At 40.1% G+C, this 16,742-nt stretch overlaps 1 protein-coding gene across 3 annotated transcripts in view; it reads right to left on the bottom strand.

The window, feature by feature from the left end:
• Positions 1–16,742, bottom strand: part of LOC124555313 (homeobox protein aristaless-like) — a 128,246-nt gene that overhangs the window by 67,254 nt on the left and 44,250 nt on the right. The window contains exon 1 of one of the 3 annotated variants that reach the window (XM_047129189.1): positions 11,426–11,468. The exons of the other annotated variants lie outside the window; for them this stretch is intronic. Coding sequence (XP_046985145.1) covers positions 11,426–11,453 — 28 coding nt within the window. The 5' untranslated portion in view covers positions 11,454–11,468. Of the gene's footprint in view, positions 1–11,425; positions 11,469–16,742 lie in introns of those variants that run through there. 3 annotated transcript variants of the gene reach the window in all.

The raw sequence follows: 16,742 nt of genomic DNA, 5'->3' as shown, positions 1-16,742 counted from the left end.
GTGGAAGATTTCATGAAGGACGAAGTGATACTTTGAGCTGGATCCTTAAAATGAAATAAAACTTTATGATAGTTATAGTGGATGCAAATTTTGTAAGAGCATGAGAAAGAACCTTGTATAAATTCTTCAATAAGTAATACTGTATGTTTGAAAAATTTTAAATAAGTAAATTCTTCAACAAGTAATGTTGTAAGTCTGACAAAATTTTAAAATAAGTAAATTATAGCCCTGACATGTCTCTTGTACATCATACTTATGTTCAGAAATTCTGTATGTTATGAGATGTATAAAACTCATCTCACATTCCAGGAAAAATTTAGGCGGAATGCGTATCAAATCTCCACGAGTATTTTCAGTTGTTTTGTATTTTGTCAAAGTGCTCTATCTTTCAGCCTTCTATTAAATATATAAGAGTTATCCATAGCTGGGATGGCCTTAGACCAGCAGCACTCCAAACTGCTCTTTGCTTGCCCTTGTATCAGACTTATTTACCTCTAGTGGTGGGCATGGACATTTCACACTATGATAATGGAGCCATTCTATTGCACAAGTACTTGAATGTATCAAAATGGCCTCTTACATTCACCTCTAAGATGTTCACCATGCCACAAGAAAATTATTCCCAGATAGAGAAGGATGGATTGGCAACTTTGGTATCCATAATCTCATTTTCCTACATGGCAACCAATTTAATCTGGTCACAGATCATAAGCCATTATTATCCATATTTGGACTCAAACCAAAGTTTCCTATATGGTCACTCAGAGTTTGCAACTTGGGGCTTTTTTGTTATTGGATTGCCAATATTCCATTCATTATCATACACCAGCCAAGCATGCAAAAGCGTGTTCACTTTCATGGTTCCGTTTGGGGTCCACATGATGACATTGATAAATAAGAGACTGTTTGCTTTCACACTGATTCACAATTGGAACAATCAGTGGAAGAATTTCCCATTACTTCCATAGATGTTGCAGCAGCCACATGTAAGGATCTATTCCCTGAGAAAGGTTTCCTAATTTGAATAAACTGGCTGACCAAAAGCCCTTCCTTCAGTAGCCTCCCAGAATTTCTTTGTTGCTTCTCATGATGCCATTCACTACATCTTTTCAAAGGTCCCATGTTATTGAATCTTGAAGATCACCAGTGTTGAGTGGTCCTTCCATAGGTTCTGCATTTCTGTATATTGCAACTCCTGCATCACTTCACCTGGGCATTTCCAGAATGAATAATCTGGCCCGAAATGGGTATTAGACACAGGTTGATGAGGATATTGAACATGGCTCACCAATGCCAAACTTGCCAGATGCAGCAACCTGCACTGCCCCAAGCCTACTAGCCATGACTTATACCTATCCATTAATGCAATTGGGTGCATGTGAACCTTGTGTCCACACATTTTCTCATTTCCCATACGAGTTTAAAATGCAACAGGCTGTAGTGGAGAATACTAATAAGTCTCTGGCCATTGTTGTTTCTATTGAAGGGCCCCAACAAACTCTGGCCACCGATACTGGATTTCTGTTTGCTTCTGCTAATTTTCAATGGTTTTGCACCCAGAATGACGTCAAGTACACTAGTGTTCAGAGGGGGGAAAACAGGACATCTTGAATGACTATAGATAGAATGGTCATATTCAATGGACATGTACACTAGTATGTTCTGCAGAAATGATTAGCATTTCAGTTACCTCAGTTCAGCGTATGTCCTGTTGGATAGTAGGAACAGGGTCCGCCACGAGTCCTGACAACTTAGTCCATGTGTTATGTCATCGACGCATATAGGGTGTGAATGGCATCCTGTGGTATAGACCTTCATGCTGCATTCCCCTGGCTCAAAAGTTCATCTGTGGTGGCTGGCACTGGGTCACAGTGCTGCACCCGTCGTATCACCATATCCCAGAGCAAAATGCTAACATTCTGTGATACCAAGAAGGCATGTGTTCATGCAGCAGCATGTGGTCATGCATTGTCTTGCTGAAATATGGCATCTGGGATATTGTGCAGAAAGGGTATGCCTACGGGTCACAGGATATCATTCACATAGGTCAAACTTGTCACAGTGCACTGCACTGGACATGCACCAACTGTGATTTGTGGTTGTACCCAATAGCACCCCACACCATAAGGCCTTGAGTTTGTGCTGTATGTCACGTGTATATGCTGTCACTGTGATATTGTTCCCCCTGTCTGTGGTGAACCAAAATGCAGCCATCATTTTCAAACAAACAGAACCTGGATTCACTTGGAAACCCTGTCTGATGCCATTCTTGTCCTCAGTGTTGTTGCTCTATACACCATTGCCATCTAGTATGTTTCTGCACATCCATCAAAGTTAGGCAGAGAAGTCGATGATGCACATGTAACCCGTGCCATAATTCATGGTGCCTGTCATACCTGATAGTGTACGATGTGTTAAACTGTTCCACTGTTGTGCCACAGCCAAGGAGGATACAGATCTGTCCCACAGTGCCATTTGGATAAGGTGTTGATCTTCTCAGGGGATGGTCTGGGTGGTGCAACCTAACCCATGTCATCATGTTCTATGGCCTTCTGTGAACCATTCTGCACACACCCGTTGCACTGCCAAAACATTTCGTCCCAATGAGCAGCAATTTCCTGGATGGATGCTTCACACTCTGCCATGCCCATAACGTGGTCTCTTTCAAACTCACTGATTTGCGTATATCACTTCCATTCCTTTCACCCTGGCTGTAATGGCATGGCTGAACATTTTATGTGAATGTTTAAAATTCAAATGGGAAAACTATTAACATGCAAGCCTATCTATGCAACACCGCTTTAATTTTTTTCTCTTACCAGGTGATTCCAATCCATAATTGAAGTCTGGCAAAACCCTTGCATGATTCATTGTTAGATCTATTGCAGCCTCCATTGGTATAAGAAAAAGCAATCACACATCAGGTTGGGCATTCTCACCTGCGTGCACATATTGAGGAATATGCCCAGCTGGATACATCCCCCCACAACTGCCCAGCAAGGCCACCAGCTGATCTTAGTGGCCACACCTCGAGACACCAGTCCGCGGCACCAGAACCAGCTCCATTTGTACCATCCAGGGCAAGCTTAGCCTCCGGATCTGATATAGTGGTGGGGACAGCCAATTTTGATCACCCCCAGGACCAATAAAAGCAGGTGTGTTATCTGGTTCAATAACATCATCCAGGAGGTGGGCACCAGGCATTCCCAGTTCTCCAACCATCATCCATTGACCTTATGGGTCTGGACCCGAACAGTACCTAAGAGGCCCACCAGTTTGTACTGGGTCTGGTGTCAGACCCACAGTCTTCTCCAGAACCAACATAAAGCTGTGTATCAGAGCCACGGTCACCTCCAGCCCCTTCAGCACTGGACCTGGAAGTGGCTTCTTCTCTTCCACTGATAACATATGAAGCCACACCCCAGCCTTCGCACCAGGCCATGCTGTGCCTACCTCATCCTACTTTGCACTGGCCAGGATAGTTCCAGCCTTATGGGCTGATTCAAATTGGGAGGAATCTTGCAGTACTGCTTGATACAGTTATGCACATGCTCAGAAAGATCACTAGGCACATGGCAAAACACCCATTGCAGATTTAAGGTCTGCTGCAGACCACAATGTTCTCATTTCTCAACCAGCCAATGTTTACAGCAAGCTCTCCAGTTTATCCATGGGTTGTGATTTGGACTTTGCAGCTACCTTCTGACATTTGGCTAGTACACAAATTTACCTTTCTGCCTAATGTGGGACTATCTTTGCTCACCGTCCAACCAACCACTGTGTTTTCAGTGAATGAACTGTTGGTATACAGGTACAGTTAGAGTGTGTGTGTCCCAGCTGAACCTTCAAATGGTGCTCTCCAGCATGTATGTGTGAGATATTCAACAAACATTCAGAGTACTGTGTTGACCATGAGGTATTCACATCCAGAATTCTTTTGATTTTTATACATCCAGAAGAATCAGAAACTATTTCTTTCTACGATTTAAGTGTAAATAAGTTTTACTTAATAAAACCAGTGTTTATGAAGAAATAGACTTACAACAGTTTGACTCTGTACTAGTTTCCTATTAATGTATACGATGGTAGTCTAAGAGCAAATGATGTGGGGTGATTTCTTAGATGGTTCATATTATCACAAGGGAGATAGGCTACAGAAGGTCTGTGGCATGACCATATCACTCACCAGGCATAAACACAACACACTTTTTGTTGTGAGGACACCACTCTAGTTAAGAGAGTGAATGACCTGTAAGATCTGGTTACTTACGCATTTGTTAGGGTTAGTAATGTATTTACCACAGTAGTAAGAGTAATGCCATGAACATAACACCACTGTGAATCTCTTATTGGAGGGTATAGAATGTATTTAGAATAATAATTTGAAATAATGAACATTATGTATGAATGAAGAGAGATTATATATAAAAACAAAGATGAGGTGACTTACCGAACAAAAGCGCTTTTGTTCGGTAAGTCACCTCATCTTTGTTTTTATATATAATTTTTCCCACGTGGAATGTTTCCTTCCATTATAATGAAGAGAGATTGTTTCACATATATGGAGGGCTATTATCAAGGTCACCCATACCCTGGGAAAAGTCCCTGCCACCCTCTCCCCTCCCCCCTGCTCTTAAGGAAATGAAAAAAATATTGTGTAGTCAGGTGTTTTTTGTTCAAAAAAATGATTTAAAAATAGGTATTATGCAGGTTTTTAATTAGGTCAGAACTGGAAATTTTTTATGGCAACTACAAGCTGCAATTTGCCTTACAAAATGTTAAAATACTTCAGACCCCTGGCCAACCCCCCACCTTCATGCACTACAAACTATCATATGGATGCCCTAGGTATTTCAACTCAAATGTTTACGTGAATGTTTCTTCTCCTATTGGCCCCAGGAGAACATTCCTAATGTTTGTATCATCACATATCTGATAACTTATTTACACAACATACAATAATCTGGACACATATCTCTGTCACTATGTATGTAGTACAAGATACAGTGTTGGCAAAAAATTATACCTAAGTCACAAAAACTTGATGCCGCCAAGGAAGTAAACACTGACTCTGAAAGTTTCAGTATTTTATAGCATCAAGTGAAGGCTCCATTAGAAATGTGCTTTAATTTGTACCCATATTCGTTTTATTCATATCTGTGTTCTGTTGTTTCATTTGTGTACATGTTACTGCATTGAGGATTTCTTGGTAGGGAGGACACAGCATGTTACCTTGGATGGACCATCATGGACAGATGCAGAAGTAACTTTGGGTGTACCTGAGGGAGGTGTGTGGTTCCCTTGCTGTTGATGTCATATATTAATGTTCTTGTGGACAATACTGATAGTAACCTCAGATGTTTCACAGATGATGCAGTTACCTACAATGAAATATACTCTGAATGAAGCTGCACAAATATTCAGTCAGACCTTGACAAGATTTCAAATCAGTGTAAAGATTGGCAACTTTCTTTAAATCTTCAGAAATGTAAAATTGTGCACTTCATTTTCTAAAAAAAATACATAGTATTCTATGAATATGATATCAGTGAGTTACAGTTGGAATTGGTAAACTCATACAAATACCTGGGCATAACATTTAGTAGTGACATGAAATGGAATAGTCACATAGGCTCAGTCATGGGTAAAGCAGGTAGCAGACTTTGGTTTATTGGTAGGATACTAGGGAAAATGCAATCTGTCTCGAAAGGATATTGCTTACAACTCACTTGTATGACCCATCCCACAATATTGCTCAAGTGTGTGGGACCCATACCAAAAAGGCTACCAGGGGATATTAAATATATAGAGAGAAGGGCAGCACGAATGGTCACAGGTTTGTTTGACCCACGGGAGAGTGTCATTGAGATGTTGAAAGAACTGAACTGCAGACTCTAGAAGACAGACGAAAACTGTCCTGAGAAAGTCTGCTAACAAAGTTTCATGAACCAGCTTTAAATGATGACTCTAGGAATATGCTACAATCCAATTTATAATGCTTCCATAGGAATTATGAGGATAATATTAGATTAATTACAGCACTTACAGATGCATTTAAACAATCATTTTTCTGACACAAAATGAAAAAAAAGCCCTGATAACTGGTGCAGTGAGATGTACCCTCTGAGCTGCACTTCACAGTGGTTTGCAGAATGTAGATGTAGGTATAGACTAGGATGTACAGCAAGTCAAAGCATGAGTGGTTTGATGATATAGAAGATGCAACCTAGAATAAAATACAGTAACCATATTTGAAACATTTTGAGGAATGTCACTACATAATTTTGCAAAAAGAGACAGAGAATAACAAAGGCATAAAGCTAGACCATTATACATAGGAAGCAAATGTGTCAAAGTAACAATCAATACACAAAACTACAGCAAACAAACAAAACCAATCTACTGTTCATTAGCACTGATTGTTACTGAACCACTCATTGCCCAACTGTCATACATGCACAGATGTCAGTATGTCTGGTGAAGTGGAGTGCCAAAAAGTAACATCCATTTGAACATTACACTAAAATATGAATTTTTTCATATTTTTACTGACATAGACGTTGCTTATGGCTTCAGTGACAGTTAATGATAACTTATGATACCCTAAAGTCATCACACTTGCTGCTCATACATAAACCAAAATTCCTAATTAATTATTAATGGCTCTGATGAAGGGACAAGAACAGGCCATAGTGTGCAGCTCAATAATGTTCCAACTTTTAGACGAGTGTCACTTCATCTGTAATTGTCCATATACATTAAGTGAAGTGGTGGTAAATTCCTGAGATTATACTGAATAAACAAGTGAAGTGTTGGTGGGAAGCACAAGTTATTATCATACACAGTCTCATCTGCTATGAACTGTAGGTACTTACAACAGCAGCTACTACATGAGGAACTCATATCCCTCGTTCAGAATGGCACTAACATAATATTCTTACAGTGCAATACCCACTTGTGTTACTGTCTTGAATATTTAAGTCATCACAATTAGCCAATATAATTATATTGCATCTTATTTTATTATGACTGTTATAAGCAATGACTTGTGATATTTATTCCCCTCCTTACTTACAGTTGTCAAAAAATGCCTTATCTTACAACAGAACATGGAAGATTAAGGGAACAGAATAAAGGAAGGAATATTAATGAATAATGTTCTGCCAACAACAAGGTCATTAGAGACAGAATGCAAGCTCTTATTAGGGAAAGATGGGGAAGGAAATTGGCTATGTCCCTTCAAAGGAACCATCCTGACATTTGGATTAAGGGATTTAGGAAAATCAGGAAAACCTAAATCAGAGTGACTGGATGGGCATTTGATCTATTGTCCTCCCAAATGCAAGTACAGTATACTAACTACTGCATCACCTCACTTAGTAAAAAAGGAACACATTGCTCACAGTTTTACAAGTATGCTCATAAAGTGAGAACATAAAATATATCGTCCCATAAAATTCAGTGTTTGAACAACTTCTGTTCTTTAGCTACATAGATATTCAGTCAAATGTATTAAATAATTACAAATACAAATTACAGGTACCAGAAACAGTCAAGATAATATCAGAACATATTTATAATTCATTTCTGGCAAATAATATCAAACTATATACGTTATTCAGTCCACAGGCTCATAATGAGGAGATCCTCCTGGATATGAAATATGTTAGAATATCCAAGTAAAAATTACATATTTTATAGAAGACCTCATATGCGCAGATTTAATTTTCAACCACTAATTATACATAAAGTGGTTCCCAAATAAGTGGAATCAGTCAAAAAATTGAAACCCATTTTCATTTTCAAATCAATATATTAATTGTCACCCCCATGAACCATGAACCTTCCTGTTGCTAGGGTTCCTTGCGTGCCTCAGTTGTACAGATAGCCATCTAGATGACTGATTAACCTAGCATTGTAATATCAACCAAAATTGCCTTAAGTTGCTGGTACTGCAAACAGCTAAAAGCCGGGGGAAACTACAGCTGCTACCTTTGTGGAGGGCATACAGTTCTGCTGTATGGTTAAATCTGAGAGTCTAGCCTTCTTTTAGATCTTCCATATTTGAGAGTCTAGTATCCTTTTACATTATTTAATTGCCTAGATCACAAGTTTTATGACATAGATAACCAGTTTCAGTCAGTCCAATTGCCATCTTCAGATCTGTAAAGGTTTACAATAAAATATTGGTCAATACATCCTTATCAAAACCAAAAACGTTGTAATACAGTTAAGCAGAGTATATAATCTATATGATAATATCAGTGTTGTTAAGTAACAAATTGTATGTTTTGTGCACATGTGCGAAATGTAATATTATTTACAGGACTGATCTAAAGTCATCATTAACATCACACCATTACCTATCCATAAACCCAGAATTTGCAACATATTAGACACTGGGGGGGGGGGGGGGGGGGAGGAGGGCAGAATCCCATGTGTGAGATAATAAGTATAAGCAATATAACATGCCATCCTGCATGACAGTGGAACAAGCTGAAGTTGTCCCCCTGATGGAAACTAACTTGCACAAATCATTTAGACTGAACAAGCTGGCCCAGTGGTTAGCATAATGGACTCGCATTTGGCAGGATGACAGTTCAAACCCGCATCCAGCCATCCTGATTTAGGTTCTGTGATTTCCCTAAATCACTTCAGGCAAATTCTGGGATGGTTCTTTTGGAAGGGGGGGATGGTTCAAAGCTATGTCCAGCCATCCTGATTTAGATTTTCTGTGATTTCCCTAAATTGCTTCAGGCAAACGCCTGCAAGTGCAGTGTTCTTCACAACAACACAGATGGACCTGCTGCGTGCCAGCAATGTCTACTGTCATCAAGAAATGTAGATCTGATAATGACCTCTTTAGAAGATCAAAACTGGTCATCTAAAAATAAGAATTAACAACTGAAATGTGACTATGATTGTTTTTACTAAATAAGCCATAATTTAAGCATCGCTATCACTTGCTTTAAAGATCATGAAAGAAGGTTGTGTCCATGGAAAAAACCTGGAGACACCAGAAGGTTTCAGACTGATTATGTAATGATATGACAGAGAATTTGGAACCACGAGTTCTAGGGTCAGATGTGGGCTCTGATGACAATTTATTTGTTATGAACTGTAGATTAAAACTGAAGAAATAGCCAAAAGATAGGAAATTACAGAGATGGGACCTGCATAAGTTGAAAGGATAAGAGACTGTTGACAGTTTCAGAGGGAGCAATGGACAATTATTGATTCAACAGGGTAAGGAAATACAGTATAAGATGGATGGGTAGCTTTGAGAGATGAAATAGTGAAGGCAGCAGAGGACCAAATACATAAAAAGACAAGGCCTAGTAGAAAGCTTAAGATATCAAAGAAAATGTTGAATTTAATCAATGAAAGGAGAAAATATAAAACTGCAGCAAATGAACCATGCAAAAGGAAATACAAATATCCAAAAAATGAGATTGACAAAAAGTGCAAAATGGCTAAGCAGGAAAAGATACAGAAGAAACACAAGGATTTAAGAGCATATTTCACTAGGGGAAGATAAATATCAACTAAAGGAAAATTAAATAGGACTTTGGAGAAAAGAAAGCTTAGATGGGAAACCAGTATTGAGCAAAGAAGGGATAGCCAAAAGGTGAAAGAGGTATGTAGAGGATTTGTACAAGGGAGATGAATGTGAAGACAGAATTATAGAAGGGGAAGAGGACATAGATGAAGAGATGGGAGCCATAATAATGCAAGAAGAATTTGACAGAGCACTGAAAGATCTAAGTTGAAACAAGGAGTAGATGACATTACATCAGAACAACTTATAGCTTTCAGAGAGACAGCTATGACAAAACTATTCCCTCTGGTGAGACTGGCAAAATACCCTCAGACTTTAAGAAGAATACAATAATTCCAATTCCAAAAAAAAAGGAGGTGCTGTCAGGTGTTAATATTACTGAACTATCAGTTGAATAAGCTATGGCTGCAAAGTACTAACATGAATTCCATACAGAATACTAGAAAACACTGGCAGAAGCAAACCTCAAGGAAGATCAGATTGGTTTCTGGACAAATGTAGAAAGATGCAAGGCAATAAAAATGTGTGTGAAATCTTATGGGACTTAACTGCTAAGGTGATCAGTCCCCAAGCTTACACACTACTTAACCTAAATTATCCTAAGGACAAACACACACACCCATGCCCGAGGGAGGACTCGAACCTCTGCCGGGACCAGCCGCACAGTCCACGACTGCAGCACCTTAGACCGCTCGGCTAATCCCACGTAGCTGCAAGGCAATACTGACCCAATGCTTTCTCTTAGAATATGGGTTAATGAAAGGCAAAACTACGTTTATAGTATTTGTGGACTTGGAGAAAGCTTTTGATAATGCTGAATGAAATAGTTTTCTTGAACTTTTGAAGGTAGCAGAGTAAAATACAGAGAGCAAAACGCTATTTACAACTTGCACAGAAACCAGACAGCAGTTATAAGAGTTGAGGGGCATAGAAGGCATGCAGTGTTTGAGAAGGGAGTGAGACAAGGTGGTGGCCTATCCCTAATGTTATTCAATCTGTGCAGTAGCTTGTGCAAGCAGTAAAGGAAACAAAAGAAAAACGTAAACTAGGAATTAAAGTTTGGGGAGAAGAAATAAAAAGTTTGAGGTTTCCAATGATATTGTAATTCTATTAAACAGAGAAAAGGACTTGGAAGAGCAGCTGAATGGAGTGGACAGAATCTTGAAAGGAGAATATAGGATGAACTTCCATAAAAGCAAAGGATAATGGAATGCAGGCAAATTAAATCAGGTGATGCTGATGAAATTAAATTAGGAAACAAGACACTTTAAAGTAGTAGATGAGTTTTGTTATTTGGACAGCAAAATAACTGATATAGCTTAAGTAGAGAGGATATGAAGTGTAGACTGGCAATGATAAGAAAAGTGTTTCTGAAGAGGAGAAATTTGTTAACATCAAATATAGGTTTAAGTGCAAGGAAGTCTGTTGTGAAGGTATTTGTCTTGAGTGTAGCCAAGGGAGAACTTTTGCTGATGGTTTGTTGCACAAACTGCCAATCTGTTGTTTGTATCTTCAGTTTTGTTTACAGTCAAGGCAACATTTGGAAGAGATGGAATAATAAATTTCTACAACCAACACATATGGGCCAATTACAATCCTCATGCTGCAGTAGAGGCTAGAGATCAGCTTCAGTTTAAGCTTAATGTGTGACTTGTCCAATGTAGGTGACTTGTAAGGAAATACATTCTTCCTGTATATCTTACACGTGCTGCCTACAGGGACTTTATTCAGAACACCCTCCAACACCTACCCCTGCAAATAAAAAGAAACTTGTGGTTTGTGTATGATGGAGCTCAAGCACATTTCAGTCTCAGTGTTTGAAATGCATTGGCCATGAAAAGTACCAGTTTCATGGCCTGCACATACCCTCAAATTCAGTCCTTTGGGTTACCATCTCTGGGGCACCTTCAACAATTGGTGCTCTATGTAGCAAACCATGCAGATGCAGAAAATCTTCATCATCAGTGTGTCACAGAAGCCTCTGAAATCATTGAGACCATCAGAGAGTATTTGACAGGGTGTGATAGTCAATGATTCAATGATTCAATGAGTGCATGTGTGTTTAAAAGCAAGAGAAGGACATTTTGCACATTTATTATGAGTTCATGTGTTGATGAGCTTCAATAACCTCAATTGGAAACTTTCATTTATAGCTCAAATACAAAGGAATTTTGGATATATGTATATATGAGTTTTTCCTTATTTTGGTGTAGGGAACAAGTCCTCAAGTTTGTAAAATTATTTTTGGAGCACCCTGTATACTGCCTGACAAAAACTGAAGCACCCAGAAGACATGGTTGGATGTCAATGTAACTTTGTACATGATGTACCAGAGCTGCCCAGTGACCTTCTTTTGCAACATACTGGAGTACTCAACATGTCCAATAAATTCATGACATGATCCAATAAAGTACAATACCATGATACTGCATTTTGTATAGTTTTAATGATATTAATGAGCTGATTTTGTACACTTATATCCAAAACATGTGTTTGAGCATGAATCTGGCAGAAATGATAAGTGCTCTAACTCTAAAGGCAATAACAAACAAGATTATGTAAAACCAAACACCTCTATTAGAGTCACAGCATCACCTGCATAACATAATAAAAACATTACAGTCTGGTAGCATGTACAATAGAAGCTGGCCAGAACTGGTACAAACACTATTAAGGGTATTCACCCACTGCAGGACAAGGCCTTCCTGCTGCAGGCAACTGATATGACATCCATGGTCAGCAGCCTCTGGTGAACAGCATGTTGTTCGAATGTGCAGCACACTGTGGCCATAGTGGTGAAGGTGTAGTAATGTGTGGATTACTACACTCCTCTTTCCTTGGGAAGGGGGGGGGGAGGGGAAGAGTGCCTAGATACTATCTCCTCCATGATGCTCTGATAGTGGACACATCCTTGGTGTCTGATGTGGTTGTCCTGGCCACAAACAGGTCTCAGTCTGTGCAAACATGTGCATAGGACCAGAAGTGGTGCAAACACAGACACACAAGTCTTCCTCCCCCTTGTGGAGAGCAGTTGGAGGACCAGACAGAGGACTTGTCTTGGACTGGAGTCATTCTATAAGAACTGAGAAAGAATATAAGGGCTTCTTCAACCAGAAGTTCCATGACATACTTGCCAATCTTCATTTGTTCTGCCTCACCATTGGATTGCAGGTGAAAAGGCAGTGTTGTAACATGATGGATGCCATTCCACGGGCAAACATCTTTAAGGGATTGAGCCAAAAATTGTGGACCATTGTCCAAAACCACCATACAAGGAAGACCTTCAATAGATAAAATTGCAGACAGTGCTTTGACCACTATTTCTGCTGTGATAGACAGACAGCGAACAATGTAAAGAAACATGGAAAAGGTATCAACAGCTAACAGCCAGAAAGTGTCCACAGAAGACCCAGCAAAATATATACGGATTTGTTCCCAAGGTAGCGACAGCACCAGCTGAGGGGAAAAAACAGCATACAGTGATGCCTGTTGTCTAGAACACTTATGACAGTCCGTGACTAGGCACTCCACCTCATGATCAGTACAAGGCCAGAACACATGCCTACATGCCAATTGTTTAATGCAGGAGGCTTCCCAATGATGACAGAAGGCATAGAAGTTCTGCAATGGGTTGGATGCCTGGACTGGTGGATGGTTAGCCCATCCATTTTGAATCATGAGTACTTGTTTAAGCACTGGGTCTGCAGCTACTACTGATGCAATACTGGAGCTGATAATAGGGAAACCATCAATAACCTGTCTTGCTTCCATGTAAAGTTGAAAACACAACAGTTCTTCCTGATCAAAATGTGGATCAGGCCCCATGGGCAGCTGCAACAATGTGTCTGCATTTGCGTGCTGTGGTGTTAGGATGGAAATGGATCTCATAATTATATCTCAATAAAAATAAGGCCCAACACTGAAGGCTTTGTCAGGCAAGGCAGCTGAAATGTGAAACAAGGAAACTAAAGGTTTATGATCTGTGACTAAGTGGTATATCATACAGTATAAGAAGACACAAAATTTTTCAGTGGTATAAACAATCACAAGTGCTTCTTTTTTGACTTGCTAATAGTGCTGCTGAGATGCATTGAGCATTTTGGATGCAAAAGCTCCCACCTGATACTGTGATGCATCCATAGCCAAGACTAAAATGTTTACCAACTTGGAAAGCCACAAGGAAAGGCATACTCACAGGCCAGTGAGCACTGGAAAGGAACATTTTTATGAAGCATTTGATGTAAAGGGTGAACCAAACTGGCTGCACCTGGAAGAAACCTGTGATAGTATGCTATTTTGCCACGGAATACCTGCAGTTCCCGCAAACTGGCCAGGTGAGGCAAAGCCATAATAATGGCAACATGCTGTTCCAGAGGTCAAACACCCTGCCTGGAAAGTTTGTGACAGAGATAAACGACAAAGGGTTGAAAAAATTGGAACTTCTTAAGATTACACTTAAGGTCTGTGGTGTGCAAAACAGTAATGAGTCAACAGAAGTTACATAAGCATTCTTCTGTTGTAGTGCTAACAATGGAAATATCATCAATGTAGTTGATGCAGCAAGGAAAATCAGCCATAAGTTTCCCCAAAAACCAATGAAATATGGTCAGGGTACTATCCACTGTCCACAGTCGATATTGATAAAGACAAAAATGTGTGTTCACAACAAGCATTTCTTTCCAGGCATCATCTAATGGAACCCACAGGTAGGCTTCAGCTAAGTCAGTTTTGGAAAAGAATTGGACACTCACAAGTTTTGCAAGTAACTCATCGGTTAGAGGGAGAGGGTACTGTGCATTTATGGTAACTTGCAAATTACTGCAAAGCTGGAGCTGACTCAATGGTTTTTTCACAATCACTCACAGCATAATGCACTCACTTGCTGAAACCTGTAGAACAATGCCAGGCTATGTCAACTGATCTAATTCAGACTTAACTTGTTTGGGTAAGGACACAAGTGTGGGCAATGCCCAGAAAAAAACGAGGCTGAACTGAAGGTTTAAGTGTGATATATGTCATGAAATTGTTTGCACACTCTAAATCATCAGAAAACAAACTGAAAAATTCAGGGCACAATGAATACAGGTCTTGACACGGAATGTGCTCTGACACAAGATGCACAGTCAGTAATAAAAAAATTCAAAATCAACAAATGCATCTAACAAAACAAATTCTCATTATGCGGATTGTTAACAGCCAAATACTTGATAGGATGGGCTACAGATTTATAGACTGTGGCAGCAGTAAACTGACGAAGAACAAGAATGTGCTGTTTATTTGCAGCTTACCAGATGGCAGACTGTGGGAAGCCTAGCCATGTATAAGTTTGAGAGTTGAGGGGCGAAACAGCTTCACTTATGTCCACTGGGGCAGCAACAATGGTTTGTTCAGCACAAACACTTCAATAAAGGGTTTATTGTGACCTGCAGACAATGATGAAATGTAATTAATGTCTATGTTCATTTGTTTGGAGTATGGCTTGAGAATGACAAACCAGCATAATGTGGATATTCTTGTGACAATTGTGACACAATGCCTGCTGCCTGGGGCATGCCACCCTCTCATGATGGGCAAAGTGAGAAGGGCACGATCGAAGTGCCACACGTTGTCTTTGTTGTTGTGGCTGCTAATGAGGTTTTCCACTATGGCCAGAATTCCTGATTTTCATGGCATCAGCTTCATTTTTGCTAAGTGAGATTGTTGCTATGTGCTGGTGTGGCTCACTATCAGTGATGGTGATACCCTCCACGCTGGTGGCCTACTAAGCAGGAGATGTCAAAAGACTGAGCAAGGATGAATCTTCACATTGGAGGGTACTCTGATGAACTTCCTCACTGGGTGCAAGGCAGATGATAGTGTCACAAACTGTGGAGTTGGCACAGGATTCTTTGGAGGTTTTAGCAATAAAGCAACACTTATGGCTCAGACCCCTTAGCTCCGCCGCCCAAACCCGATAAGACTAATGCGGCTGCTTGTGGCACCGGTGAAACTCTATGTGAGTGGCAGTAACATACCTAAGTGTGCTTGTGATGATAAGATGACAACGAGCTACAAATTTCATCAAAGGAAAGGGAGGCCATATCAGCGCACACTCTGCTGCAGAGTGAAAATCTCATTCTGGAAACATTCCCCAGGCTGTGGCTAAGCCATGTCTCCGCAATATCCTTTCTTTCAGGAGTGCTAGTTCTGCAAGGTTCGCAGGAGAACTTCTGTAAAGTTTGGAAGGTAGGAGACAAGGTACTGGCAGAAGTAAAGCTGTGAGTACCGGGCGTGAGTCGTGCTTCGGTAGCTCAGTTGGTCGAGCACTTGCCCGCGAAAGGCAAAGGTCCCGAGTTCGAGTCTCGGTCGGGCACACAGTTTTAATCTGCCAGGAAGTTTCATATCAGCGCACACTCCGCTGCAGAGTGAAAATCTCATTCTGGAAACATTCCCCAGGCTGTGGCTAAGCCATGTCTCCGCAATATCCTTTCTTTCAGGAGTGCTAGTTCTGCAAGGTTCGCAGGAGAACTTCTGTAAAGTTTGGAAGGTAGGAGACGAGGTACTGGCAGAAGTAAAGCTGTGAGTACCGGGCGTGAGTCGTGCTTCGGTAGCTCAGTTGGTAGAGCACTTGCCCGCGAAAGGCAAAGGTCCCGAGTTTGAGTCTCAGTCGGGCACACAGTTTTAATCTGCCAGGAAGTTTCATATCAGCGCACACTCCGCTGCAGAGTGAAAATCTCATTCTGGAATCATAAATATTGCTTCAAACCTCACTGGTTAATTAATGAGTGAGTAGAATAAGTAATTGCACTGTATTGTATTCATTCTGAATTGAGGCAAAATTACACAACTTAGAGTTGGCCATGTGTTAACTTCACGTACAAAGTACAGTATATCTACCTACTAAGATGTACTTTAAACAACGTCAATGACTAGCTGGACTTTTATATTTATGAATGCAACAAATATTATCAAGAGGTTTGTTACTGTTTATTTTTATTTTTCATTGTATACTAAGATAAACAGGTACTGCAAAGATGTACCAACTACCAAAGAAAATAAATTGCTCCTAACATTTCCTATCCTATCAATCAGTGAGTCCAAAGACTAAAAAAAGTCACCTGATTGTAACAGGAATTTTTTTGACCAACACAATTTGACACTTAGACAACTGTCATTCACTCAGGATGGTGTACAAAGCAATAGG

This window comes from Schistocerca americana, chromosome X, assembly GCF_021461395.2.
Source record: "Schistocerca americana isolate TAMUIC-IGC-003095 chromosome X, iqSchAmer2.1, whole genome shotgun sequence".
NCBI lineage: Eukaryota > Metazoa > Arthropoda > Insecta > Orthoptera > Acrididae > Schistocerca > Schistocerca americana.
The sequence above is the reverse complement of the archived record's forward strand: the minus strand, read 5'-3'. Positions and strand labels throughout refer to the sequence as shown.